This window comes from Carassius carassius, chromosome 22, assembly GCF_963082965.1.
Source record: "Carassius carassius chromosome 22, fCarCar2.1, whole genome shotgun sequence".
In the NCBI taxonomy this organism is placed as follows: domain Eukaryota; kingdom Metazoa; phylum Chordata; class Actinopteri; order Cypriniformes; family Cyprinidae; genus Carassius; species Carassius carassius.
The window spans coordinates 4,055,304-4,068,595 of NC_081776.1; the positions used below are offsets into that span (position 1 = coordinate 4,055,304).

Here is a 13,292-nt window from a genome sequence, read left to right on the forward strand (position 1 = left end):
CATTTCTAATTAAGATGTACAGCATCCCACATATGTCAACATTTCTATGGGTGTTTACATAAAACCCAAGGCTTTAAATTGAGGCTGTTAAAATATTTGGCAGGATCTGTTCTAACCAGTGTCCTATTACTTAAGGGCTAGTGGACTCAAATGAAAACAACCCTGGTTGCCTACAAAATCAAAATGGATCTGATGAAGGCTGCAGTTAAAGAACTTCCCGGTCATATTAATGACACTCCTCACATAATAACAGTGGGTTATTTTGTAGCAAATGCATGCCCACTAGAAATAATTTTTCAGGTCAGCTCGAAATATGCATCAAAAACGTAACATTTAACAGAGAAAAACTCTGTTGTTGTATTGAATTGCAGAATGCAGAGTTAATTCATCACTTTCAACAGCGCTCACAAGGGAAAAAAAAAGAGGCATACAAACAAACTCCACACAGTCTGAAATTAGCCAGAAATGAAAGAGAGAAGATGAAGAGGTAAAGTGACAAAGCACATAATGGCAAAAGCACATAGAGCAAGCCTCATTTCATGGAGTAATATCAGAAAGGAGACAAGAGAACGTTTTTACAGTAATTAAACAGGAACACAAACAGGCCACAGAAACATATTAGCGAGAGACTAATCATGACGGTTCAATGCAAAGCGATCATTAATAGCAAAGATGTGCTTGTTAGCCTGCCTCGGTTAATATTTATACATGTTTTCCTCTCTAATTGAGCTTTCATTTCGATTTGGGGCTGCTAAACCAACCATGGGACCAGGCCGGTGCTTTTAAGAGTAAATAGCAAGAACAGACTTTGCAAAATGTAAAATTTTATTTTCAAAAATGTAAGCAACAGATTACACAGTTAACTTTCAGCAATTGCAGTCCTAACTTAAACAGTACTCACACTTGGGACTTCAAAATGAAAGACTCACAAACTTACACACTATCTACCTATAATATACAAAAAGAATACAGAATAGATAATAAAATGGCCACAAGAGAAAAAAGTAAGTTAATCAAAACAATTAGTAGAGAGCAAATGTTGGGAAAGTAGAAACAAGACTCTGTGCCTTAAATACAGTGTTTTTTTGTTTTTCCTATTACATTTTTTACAAATTGTGCAAGATTTCAGACTAAGGCTCTGGTCTTGACATGACAGCTGTTTGCCAAGCACGCACGCACACGCACACGCACACACACACACACACTCACGCACAGACGTCCGCGCACACATGCTCCCTGTGCTCTGCGCACTTGGTGTGGTGTAGCAAACATTACAGGGTAAGAAATGGGCTGCCGGTGCACGATCTGTGCCTGTGATAGTGGTGGTGGATACTGTTTTTCAAATGAGCATGCACTTCGCCCTGATGTGGAAAGCCTCCCGAAATGCTTCAAGGAGACATTTTAGAGGAGTGGATTTAGAAAACAACCCTCACCTTGCGAATGAAAACATGAAGAATACACCAGAACCATTAAGGCAAGAACAGCTGGAGTGGTATCTGTAACAAAATTTGCGTATTCGGGTACATGGATATGCCACACTGAACTTAGCTTAACTGGTTCTCCACTGTCAGTTTAAGTACAAGGTTCTCAAGAGCAACATTTTAAAATTCAAACATTAGTTTTTAGACTTAGAAAAATGAGATAAGAAAATAACATTGCCAGACAACAGAGACATACCATATGGATCATAAAACTACAGAAAATAATTTAAGTTGCAATTCCGGAAACCACACGACAATACCCGCCCTCTTAAGGCCCGCCCACCAGCCCGCCCCATCCCCACCCTAAAAGGAAAAAAGATATCACTTACATTTAAACCAATTTATCCTCTCGTGAAGGTGTATTCCAACAGTTAGTCACCCCACATGTTTTGTTTACTTACAGTGAAAGAGAAGTCTGTTTCAGATTAAAGCATTCGTATTTCAGTTTGGGAAAAACAAGACATCCTTGCAATGCAACGGAGAGAATAAAAGCATCTTCGGGGCTTCTCATTAGTGCAACTTTTTAGACACAAATTCCAATGATTCCTTAAGGTAACAGTTTGATTTCTTTACACCCTTTCCAGAGTCTCCCAGATATCCAAAGCAAAGATCAGTCCCTTCTTGATGTATCCATTTTTTTTATTTTCTTTCCATTTTGTTTTATATTTTTTTAGATATTTTTTCTTCTTCTTTTTTTTGCGTATTGGGTTTTAAATGGCCTTTCGCATTGGTTGTTTACTAGAACATAAACGCGGGACTTGTCCTCCTCTGTCCATTCCATTCCATTCAGATGGTTCAACTACAGGCCTCAAAAAGGGAGTGAGAGGAACAGGAGGAGGAGAGAGCTGTACAACTGAACACATCCCTGATCAACCAGGGCATCCAAACAAAAACCACATCGGATAAACAAGAAATGACATCAAACCTTCATATAACACAGTAGGGTTCCCTCGGTAACCTGGATTTTCTGCAGTACAGGAGTGTAGTGCTGAAGCATCGCCGAAGCTCCCGGTTGGAGAAGATGCAGATGAAGGGGTTGACTCCTGCTTGGGCAAAGCTCATCCACACGGCCGCTGTCAGGTAGCCTCCCGGGACCACTGGGCCTCGGGCGAACACCCTCCAATAGCAGGCTACCAGGTAGGGTCCCCACAGGCTCAGGAAGAAGAAGGTAATGATGTAGAACATCCTGCTTATCCTCTTTTCAGTCTTAAACTCGTCCAGCACCAGCAGACGCCTGCGGCCCGCCGCATTACTGTTCTGCCGGATACCCAGCAGGGTCGGAGGCGTGGGGCCCCGGCCGAAGCCGGCCAGCCAGTTTGCTGCGGCCTGGCCACTCGCCCCCGGGCCGTGGAAGGTCCAGTTCTGGCTGACGGCAGGAACAAACTGCACCGGCTTCATCTTTCGGCGGTCGTGGACAAAAAATATGAGCTTGAGGTAGACAAGCTGGGTGGCCAGGAGGATGAGTGCAAGGAGCAGCATGAAGCCCAATGAGTCATTGGCGCGGAAGGAGCGGTGCTGGAAGGTGCACTGGTCCTCCTCGCGGATGAAGGAGTATGTGCCCACGTCCAGCACTGGAGGGAACGCCATGGCTACCGACAGAGTCCACACCATGCATATGACGGCCAGGCATGTCCAGAAGGTCAGCCGCTTGGTGTAAAAGCGGTGGTGGGCGATGGCCAGGTACCGCGTCACGCTAACGCAGAACAGCATGAAGGCAGTGTGGAAACAGGAGAGCACGCCCAAGAAGGCGATCACTTTGCAGGTCAGTGTGCCATAAGTCCAGGCTGAGCCATTCTTGACGGAGGTGAACACAAAGGGGAAGCAGATGGCCGAGCGGAGGATGTCCGAAGCGCAGAGGTCCAGAAGGAAGTAGTAGGGCGCTCGATGAAGGCTCTTGTCTTTGACCAGCAGGATGGAGATCAGGAGGTTTCCGACCACACCAACGCCGATGATGAAACCCAGGGAGGTCAGTTTAAGGAAAGTGGCAAGCGGAGAGACATTCTGCAAGATGTTGTGGTCCCCTGCATGGCTGTAGTTCGCCATAGATGGAGAAGGGATCATAGAGAATGCTTAAAGCTTTAGCCAAGTATCATGATCTGGATGGAGAGGAAGCAATAGATCCATCTGGTGTGCTTTGAAGCAGGTTCCAGCCTTGTTCATCGCTGCCTCTCTTCTAAGACATCCTTTGTTCCTTTGTCTCATCACACCTAAAAGGATTCCTGAAAAACATGATCCACCCATTAGGATTCACTCACACAAAACAAACTGGGGGGCTTTGCATTGCATTGCTCATTTCTTTTGTCATTGAGATTGCTTTTCTAATTGCATAAGAAATTGCGGCTGCAACGGTATGCCATCTAAGCCAAGCTCATACAGTTGCTTAATTCAACACAAAGACTCAGCGTTGGACACCAACAAAAATCCTGGTTAAAATAACAGACCCCCACCCCCAACATCCCCCCTTATCCACAGCAAATTAAATAAATAATGGCAAAGAACAGAGTGGAGTCGACAAGATGCTCATCACCACGACTAGACATCTGTCTAGAAGCGTATTCATCCGTGGTATGATGGAAAAAGACTTGAAATATAATGATATCCGCTTATCCGAAAGTAACATTTGTCAAAATGCAGCAAGAAAAGCTGTTGATCACACCCAAAGATCCTGCAGAATCTGATCATGTTTATTCCCTCTATTTATCATGATACTGTGTAAAATCAGTCATGAATCAAATCAGTCATGAACAGTATAAAGGAATATGAAGAAATGCATCATGTTATATCTTAAATACATATAGGTTATTTTTGTCTTTCTCTTTCATAGAGACGTTCAGTGCAACAACAATTTAATGCAAGTCATTTGGGTGAAATAAGCACAAGCTTTAGAATTGCATTTCAATTTTTTCCTCTAACCCACATTTATTGTTTATTAGTATTGGTATGTCGACGAATTCGAGTAAAAAACAAAAAACAAACAATGGATGGCATCTATAAATCGACTCTGTTAAATAGCTTCCCTTTTCTTTCATATTAAATGCAGGAAAGAGCCTTTCTCTATAATAAAATAATAAGCCTTTGTGTATCCAGTTGCATTTTTCCAAAAACATCCACCATTGAACACGTTTCAGAGCATCGCATCAAAATAAGCAACAGATAGAGAATCTTTAGGGTGTTTGCGTGCGATTTTAGTACACAAACGATCTATTTTCCCCTTTGCTTTTTAAATCGGAATGATTTCTGGATGGCTGAGCGTCCATTATAGGCACAGCAATTCCTTCAAATACATGCATGCAAATATCGAGTGCAACAGAGACAGCGCTGTAAAATATCAATTAAAAACATACCTGTTGATATTCCCCCTTTGTTTCCCTGGCGGTTATTTACATGGCAGCATTAACTTTGCCGTAAAAAAAAAGGTTTAGTTTTGTTGCCTTCTCTTTTCCCCCACTGTGATTATACAGTAAACGGTGCGGATGGCGCATGCGCACTGGTGCTATTTGTGATCCCAGCAGCAGCAGCATCTGCACTGATGGGTGCAGCAGCATCACGGATCCCTTTTACCCTTTATCAGAGTGTACTAGTGTCATATGTGCCGTCGCATGTGTTTTAATAAATGTTACTGTGTATACTGTATCTGTATTATGTCAGTAGTGTCACTGTATTTATCTTATGCACTGCAATATCTATCTATCTATCTATCTATCTATCTATCTATCTATCTATCTATCTATTTATCTCACATACATAAATAGAAGAGTGAAAATAATAGTGGCCTTTATGTATTTATTGTGAAGCAATATTCTGCATTTGACAAACAAGACTTTGAACTTGGACTCATCTAATCAGGTTATCCTTACTTTCATTGCATATTTTAATGTGCTCAGAGAAAGCCAGTAGCCTATACTACATGTATGGTTCAGCACAGAATACACTTACACATCATAAATAATTGGCACGGCCTATTGTGTGTGATGCACATCATTGCCCTGAATAAGAAACAAGACGGTTGTCTCATTCTGATGCATATTTCACGCTGGACATACAGCAAAAACAAAAGTATTTTTTGAACACTTTAGCATTTATAATAAAAAAATATGTATTTTAAAGCATTAGATATAATGTAAAATGGTTGCAAAAACCTTTTACCAGTTAGTCCCGAGTTAGAGTAGAATGTAGTAACAAAACCAAAGTCCTGGGTTCAGTTACCAATGATTGCATGAACTGTTTATGAACTGAATAAAAAAAGCATCCTTTTTGCAGTGTAAGTTGCTTCAGATAAATGTATGTGTAAAGTGCATACAGGTGTCCTAGCAAAATACATCAGCTATGGGTATGATTCACAAATCTCTGACAACCATGTGTTTAGACCCCTTTTTTTGTCTTAATTTTTATGCTTTCGAATTAAAACAACTTTGTGATATATTTTGCCTGAAAAGTGACTGTGCTCATCATTCTGAAAATAAATGTCACATATATTGATAATTATCTAATGAAATTACACAAAAGGAATGACTTGCATGTCTAAATACTTTAAAATTTTGTATATCCTGATCATTTTAAAGCACATTTTGCCAAGAAAAAAAAAAACAAAAAACACTTGTTTCCACAACTAAAATGAAAAATTAGTTTTTCATATTTGTTTTAGTAAAGAGAATATGATTTTAATGCATGCAACTTCAAACTTGTTCTATTCAGTTTGCAAAAGATGTACAGTCTCATACGTGAACATGATAGGCACATAGTTTACACAATTTGTTAACAAAAACACAGAAAGCAGACAGCATCACCCTCCTTCTGTAAAGCACATTGACACTGAATGCTTTACTGTATAGACAGAGAAAGCATTAGCCATTTAACAATTCATAACAGTGCTTTTATAACGCAGTTGAAACTGAAAGCAGATTGTCTTGCAGTGACTGTAACATGGCAGAAGACCAACATCATGTCCACCGGTATGTTCAAGTCACATAGAAATGTGTCAGAGAATGTGATCTTGTTGTCATGCAGTGATAATCTAATGGTCGTTTTAACGCTGATGCAGTTGTAGAAGTGTCCCACATGGTCCAAAGAGACAGGAAGTATCCAGTGTCCAATATAAGTGTCTTAATGAGGATAATTCGTCAAGGAATACAATCAATAGCTCATATTATCCATATAGGTCCTTCCTCTGCGCGCATTACCAATTATTTGCAGCATAAATGCGTGACAGTCTTTATGCACTCAGTCACATTTTCGGATGAGGCCTTGATGAGCAGGTAGTCATCAAAACTGGCCGTTTCGTGTGCGCGCGTACCAGCCCATGCATGCGCAGATTCCCACGAGCGTCACTGTTGCGCCCAGCAATAAAGCCGCCGCGTCTCCTCCGTCAAACGCCTCGGCGGTGCGGACGAGCGTCAGGAGAAAAAGGCAGAGCATCATGCGTAGATTTTGGTCTTTGGGAGCCATGTTGTTGGTCAATTGCGACTTGCGAGGAGAGAAGCGCAACAGCAATGACGACACGTCAGGTGATCTCGCTGCATTTCCTGATTTTACGAAAACTACTATGGGAAAGGTTTAGTGACTAATATTCAAAAGCTAGGACGGACGAGCCATTGGAAAGTAAAGACGCAACGTCAGCATCACAATAATAATATTTTTCACCATTGGATGGTATCGTCTCCATGGCGTAGGCTATTTAATATTCATGAGCTAAGACGTTGCCATAATAGGATTCGTAATTTCTTCCCTAACTTAGGAATTTCACATGAAAAAAGCGCACAAATGTGCTTTTTTTGTAGCAAAATATTTAAAATGTTTATTTGGTGATTTTAAGCTGATTGGAACATAATGTTACTAGCTGTGAGCAGCTAACTAGCTACCTGCTTATAATACAAGTTTATGTTGGTTAAAAGAGTTTCTGGAACATGGTTGCTGGATCACCAGCAAAACCAGCTCCAAATAATAACTACCGTGGCACTGTATTATTTTAAGCATTGGTTTAATGAGAAACACGTTTCAAATATTCAAATAAGTTAATTAAATAAGTAGGCCTATGATACACTGAGTTTATGTTTCACATAACATGGTTTAAGATTTATGAGAAGAAATGATGTCTGTGGTTAACATTGAAGAGACTTTAATTCCATAACATGGATTACCCAGATAGCACACAGAAATCTGCAAGATGTTAAAGATCGCTTCATCTGGAAAGCATCTGCTGTGTACAAACATCTGACATCAGTTTTACATACATTCGAAATCATAAACAATAATAAAATGAAAACCATCATTTCAAAAATCGGTAAGAAATTCTCAAGGGAATCGATCGCAAATTATTCCTCTGAGTTTGCCTATCGATCGGCTTCATGACTGAAAAGCTCTATAGGTTTAACAAAAAGAAAAGGCATTAGTCTACTTACTAACTTAATTAGCTAACACAAGCCAAGAAAAAAAAATCATTGCAGTCTTGGTTATGTAATAGCTAAGGTCATTTGCTTTTGACTGTAGTATGAATTGAATACTGAGCTATCTTGGAAATGGACACTGGATGTGAATGGCTCCTTTGAGGAGGGCCTTATAAAATAATTGGCATATGAAATCCAAATAAAAGTATCACATATTATCCACAAATGCTTAATGGGACACCATTAATGCAGGCCTAGAATTAAAGATAAATCGTCAGTGGGTGCATTTTAAACTACCCATTAAACTTTTTGGTAGTTAATACAAAATGTGTGATGCAACCCAAATATACCCAACAACTCACTTATATGTGCATATTTGTGTTCAGAAAAACATATAATATTATTTTCCTTAAAGACAAAGGGGCCTGACATGAACTTTTCCATCAATAAACTAATAGTGGCCTAACAAAAGTAAATTAAGAAGTCGTATTTCTCAGCTTTGTGAAACTAACCAAAAGAAGTCAGATCCAAATAAGATATTGCTTCGTAACAGTGGAGCTAGAAATGATTACAATTTCCTAGTAGAGACTGAAAACATTTCCATCAAAGATTTCACACTGTGCTGATTAAATTAAACGAAACGACCTTTTAGTTTGAGGGATTGGCTTGACAAGTTGTTTTTGGCTAAATTCGAGGTCCCCTGCTATTAAGGATTTCATAATTGTCTGTATAGAGGTAAAGTAACAATAATCTCTTATTACAGCAAGTCTTAAGTTTTAGCATTGAATTAAGTTGTTGTTTTGTTGTTGTTTCTTGATGATTGTGTGTGTGTGTGTGTGTGTGTGTGTGTGTGTGTGTGTGGTTGTTGTTGATTTTTAGAAACCTCTTAAAAACATTATTCTTTACAGCAGGTGAGACACTGAAGAGTGGCTAAGATAAAAATTAAGATAAATGATCAAGCCATCAAATGTCCTCAGTAATAATTCATTTTGTTTGGTAGGTCTCTCTTGACAATTTATAGTCGTATATAAAGAGCGTCACCTCATGTCAACTCTGTGTACTTAGTTCCATGAATGATCGCTCATGTTTGTTTATTTCACTAGTACTCACTCACTATATGTTGCTTTTTAGGGATTTTTTCCAGCTCTGACTCCAGCTCTGTCCTGTTGTATTTAAAGAAACAAATCTGCTCCAATGTTTCCACTACTGATGTTTTTTTACCCCATGCCACAGATTAATTGGCGTATATCATGGAGGGGGCTTAGCACTTTTGCATCTCACTGTCTGCATGCCACACAGATCTGTGTAATTTAATTAGAGCACACCTGCCAAACTAAAAAGTATTGACCTTGTAAGCCTGCCATGGCGCTTGTACGACCTTGTTTTTCATCCTGCCGACCCGTTTCCCTTCCCTCACCCATGCTGGCTCAGAGATTATCACCTGGTTTGAAATGCGAGCTTTCTGCTAAAGCATTCATTTGGATGCAGGGCACATATGGCAGGAGATGAATGGCACTGTCCTGACCTGCTAGAGAAACACTTTAATATTTTCGATATTTGGCGATTTAAACGCTGATCGATGACCATGGCTCCTACGGACTGCTAAAACCCGGGTGTGATGGTAGGTTTATGGTGAACTTGATGATGTAGACAGGTGGGTGGTATATAAGAAGCTGGAGACCAGCACACCAAAATCCAAAACACAACTTGTATATGCTGGAGACTAGCAATACTGTACTTTTTTTAGCTGACTTAGTAGGAGTTGGCAATATGATCTTATATCACCACATGAGATCATTTTTTTTTGCCATTGTATATTACAGCATATATATGAAACTAAGAAAACTATGAAATGTATGTGTGTGTGTGCGTGTGTATATATGAGAACAAAACACATGTGATTAATTGTGCCCTGAAACAGGCTTCTTAGTAGAGATGAGAAAAAGACTTTCAAAGACTTGAAAACGATGGGAGTCTTTGTACAGAACCTTTGGTACATCCATAATGAATTCCTTTGAGGAGACATGACGAATGGATTGTCCTGTGGCTTTTGTGCTAATGGTCTGGATGTTAAATACTTAACAGAGCTCAGATGCTGGCCGAGACGATGGGCGACGGGTCTCATGACTCATGGCTGGACAACTGAAAGAGGGGCACCGTGAAATGACTTCAAGGTAAGTTTCTTCATCAAAGCATCTCAATGTGTTCTTCATAATTATCTGCTCCATTTTATGGTAGATATGCAAAACTGATATTGTTTCTACTCAAAATCTGAGAGTTGTGGGCTAATTATTAAGACATCAATTAATCTTAGAGTAGCTTGATTGCATTTTAATCCAATTATACCTCCAGTTGTCTTTATTCCCCCATATTGCTCCAAATGTAGGCGAAGAAAGCTCAATTCCCTAGTTCCAATTTAGTTCACTGTCAAATCTTAATCGATTTTATGATCAATGGTTTTAAGACCAAACCACTTTGTTTTCTTGTTTTGTTTGTTTTTTGTCCTTTTCTTCTTTCTTTTACAAAGATAAATTACACAGAAGTGATGTGCTCCTTTTTCTTCCACCGCTTCTGAATTCACCCCTTGAGTGCAGGCCTCCATCCGAGGAACTGAAATCCAAAAACATTTCATGGGCCAGTGCCTGGGTTATTACATCGGGAGCTTTTTTTTGTCTCTCAAAGACTAACGTGTGGCCTTTCAAGCAAAACATCTTACATCTTAATTTTCTTTGTATATATATATATATATATATACACAGTACAGACCAAAAGTTTGGAAACATTACTATTTTTAATGTTTTTGAAAGAATTTCTTCTGCTCATCAAGCCTGCATTTATTTGATCAAAAATACAGAAAAAAACAGTAATATTGTGAAATATTATTACAACTTAAAATAATAGTTTTCTATTTGAATATACGTTTAAAAAAAATGTATTCCTGTGATGCAAAGCTGAATTTTCAGCATCATTACTCCAGCCTTCAGTGTCACATGTAACATCCAGTCTATCACATGATCATTTAGAAATCATTCTAATATTCTGATTTATTATGAGTGTTGGAAACAGTTCTGCTGTCTAATATATTTGATGAATAAAAGGTTAAAAAGAACTGCATTTATTCAAAATAAAATAAAAAATTCTAATAATATATATTCTAATAATATATTTTCTTTACTATCACTTTTTATCAATTTAACACATCCTTGCTGAATAAAAGTATTGATTTTATTTAAAAAAAGAAAGAAAAAAATTTACTGACCCCAAATTACTGACCAGTAGTGTATATTGTTATTACAAAATATGTATATTTTAAAAACATAAAAAACACAATTTTTTTTTACTTTTTATTCATTAAAGTATCCTAAAAAAGTATCTCATGTTCTGAAAAAATATTAAGCAGCAGAACTGTTTCCAACTTTGATAATGAATCATCATATTAGAATGATTTCTAAAGGATCATGTGATAATGATCCTAAACATTCAGCTTTGCATCACAGAAATAGATGATCATTTAAAATATAATAAATTTAAAAACAATTATTTTAAATTGTAATAATATATCACAATATTACATTTTTTTCTGTATTTTTGATCAAATAAATGCAGGCTTGATGAGCAGAAGAAACTTCTTTCAAAAACATTAAAAATAGTAATTTTTCCAAAATTTTGGTCTGTACTGTATATGCATTGTATTGTACTGTTCTGTATGTCTATTCAAATATAACAACATTTGTATGTTGCATAAGTTTAAGTATACCAGCCAAATTTATGCATCATGGTACTTTAATTGCATTGATTTTGGTCAGAATTTTTTTTTTCTTATTTGGAACACTAGTCTATCTGTCAGAATGGCTTTATATGCAGATTATCCAGATTATGTCTGAATACCATATTTCTAGCAGTGCAAACAGTTTGTTTTCTTCTTGATGAGCATTTTTTGTTGGCTGCCGGGTCTGATTTTTTTGTCAAGAAATTTCAGTAACATTTCTTCTCCTATATATATATATATATATATATATATATATATATATATATATATATATATATATATATATATATATATATATTAGTACAGACTTACAGTACAGACTTTTGGTCTGTACTGTATGTATGTATGTATGTGTATATATATATATATAGGAGAAGAACAGACCAAAGGTTGGACACACCTTCTCATTCAAAGAGTTTTCTTTATTTTCATGACTATGAAAATTGTAGAGTCACACTGAAGGCATCAAGGGCTATTTGACCAAGAAGGAGAGTGATGGGGTGCTGCGCCAGATGACCTGGCCTCCACAGTCACCGGACCTGAACCCAATCCAGATAGTTTGGGGTGAGCTGGACCGCAGACAGAAGGCAAAAGGGCCAACAAGCGCTAAGCATCTCTCGGGGAACTCCTTCAAGACTGTTGGAAGACCATTTCAGGTGACTACCTCTTGAAGCTCATCAAGAGAATGATAAGAGTGTGCAAAGCAGTCATCAAAGCAAAAGGTGGCTACTTTGAAGAACCTACAATATGACATATTTTCAGTTGTTTCACACTTTTTTGTTATGTATATAATTCCATATATATTTCCACATGTTTTAATTCATAGTTTTGATGCCTTCAGTGTGAATATATATATACACACACACACCTATTTATAGTGTGGAATAAGTTTGTTTTGACCACTTTGTATTGATAATGTATTAAATAAATGTGAACATATATGTTCACATTTATTTAATTATACATATTTTTTTGGTTAGATTTGTACATTATTTTTGTACTTTTTCACAGAGAACCTAGTAGCCTAACCCCCCCCCCTTTGGAGGTTCCAGGCCCCAGTTTGCAAACCCCTGCAGTAGGATATTGGGTTACAGAGCCAGCCTACCACCCCAAAACAAATGCTAAATTTAGATACACTCATGTATATGATGCAACTGGAGGTCATGGTTATCTTTTCTGGGCTGTACTCACTGTCTTTCTTCAATGCTTTTTGTGTTTGTCCTCAGTTTGGTCATTAGAATAATTATTAGAAATAATCAATGCGATTTAAAATCTGAAACCAGTGGTGACTTAAATTGCATTTTTCTAATTTATTAGTTTTCCCCATTACAAATTATATTATCAGCATGACAATTTAAACAAAAATTTGAATTGAAAAAAACTTTAATTTCAGAATTGAAAGAATTTTATTTTTCGAAATTGTAAACCTTTCTAGTTATTCCCAGGTTTAAATGCAAATCAGTTTTCAATGCTGACACTTTTGAACCCCAATGAAAACACCCCAATAAAAGCAGCTTTTTGGCTCTTTAACTAACGCCCAAGCAAAATATAGTGCCATGTACAAATTACTTGATAAAAAGAGGAAGTAAAAACAGTCATCAAATTGTTAGCATAAATGCTTTCCTCATTGAGTGATTGCATGGAGTGCAAATTTCTGCT

At 37.7% G+C, this 13,292-nt stretch overlaps 1 protein-coding gene and 1 long non-coding RNA gene across 4 annotated transcripts in view; one reads left to right on the forward strand and one right to left on the reverse strand.

Moving 5' to 3' along the window:
• Positions 1-4,979, reverse strand: part of LOC132098735 (probable G protein-coupled receptor 85) — a 45,626-nt gene extending 40,647 nt beyond the window's left edge. The window contains exons 1-2 of one of the 2 annotated variants that reach the window (XR_009422965.1): positions 4,826-4,979; positions 1,811-3,700 (exon numbers count right to left, since the gene is read on the reverse strand). Coding sequence is in view for 1 of the 2 variants with exons in the window: in XM_059504883.1 (XP_059360866.1) it covers positions 2,409-3,542 (1,134 nt within the window). In the remaining variant the exon portion in view is untranslated. Of the gene's footprint in view, positions 1-1,220; positions 3,701-4,825 lie in introns of those variants that run through there. The other variant, XM_059504883.1, reaches the window with a different exon arrangement.
• Positions 4,980-6,782: 1,803 nt separating this feature from the next.
• Positions 6,783-10,612, forward strand: LOC132098333 (uncharacterized). Of its 2 annotated transcripts, none has more exons than XR_009422876.1 (3): positions 6,783-6,985; positions 9,950-10,038; positions 10,251-10,612. It is a non-coding gene; the product is annotated as an uncharacterized LOC132098333 (long non-coding RNA). The 2 variants fall into 2 exon arrangements; XR_009422875.1 differs by having other exon boundaries at positions 10,392-10,612.
• The last annotated feature ends 2,680 nt before the right edge of the window (positions 10,613-13,292 follow it).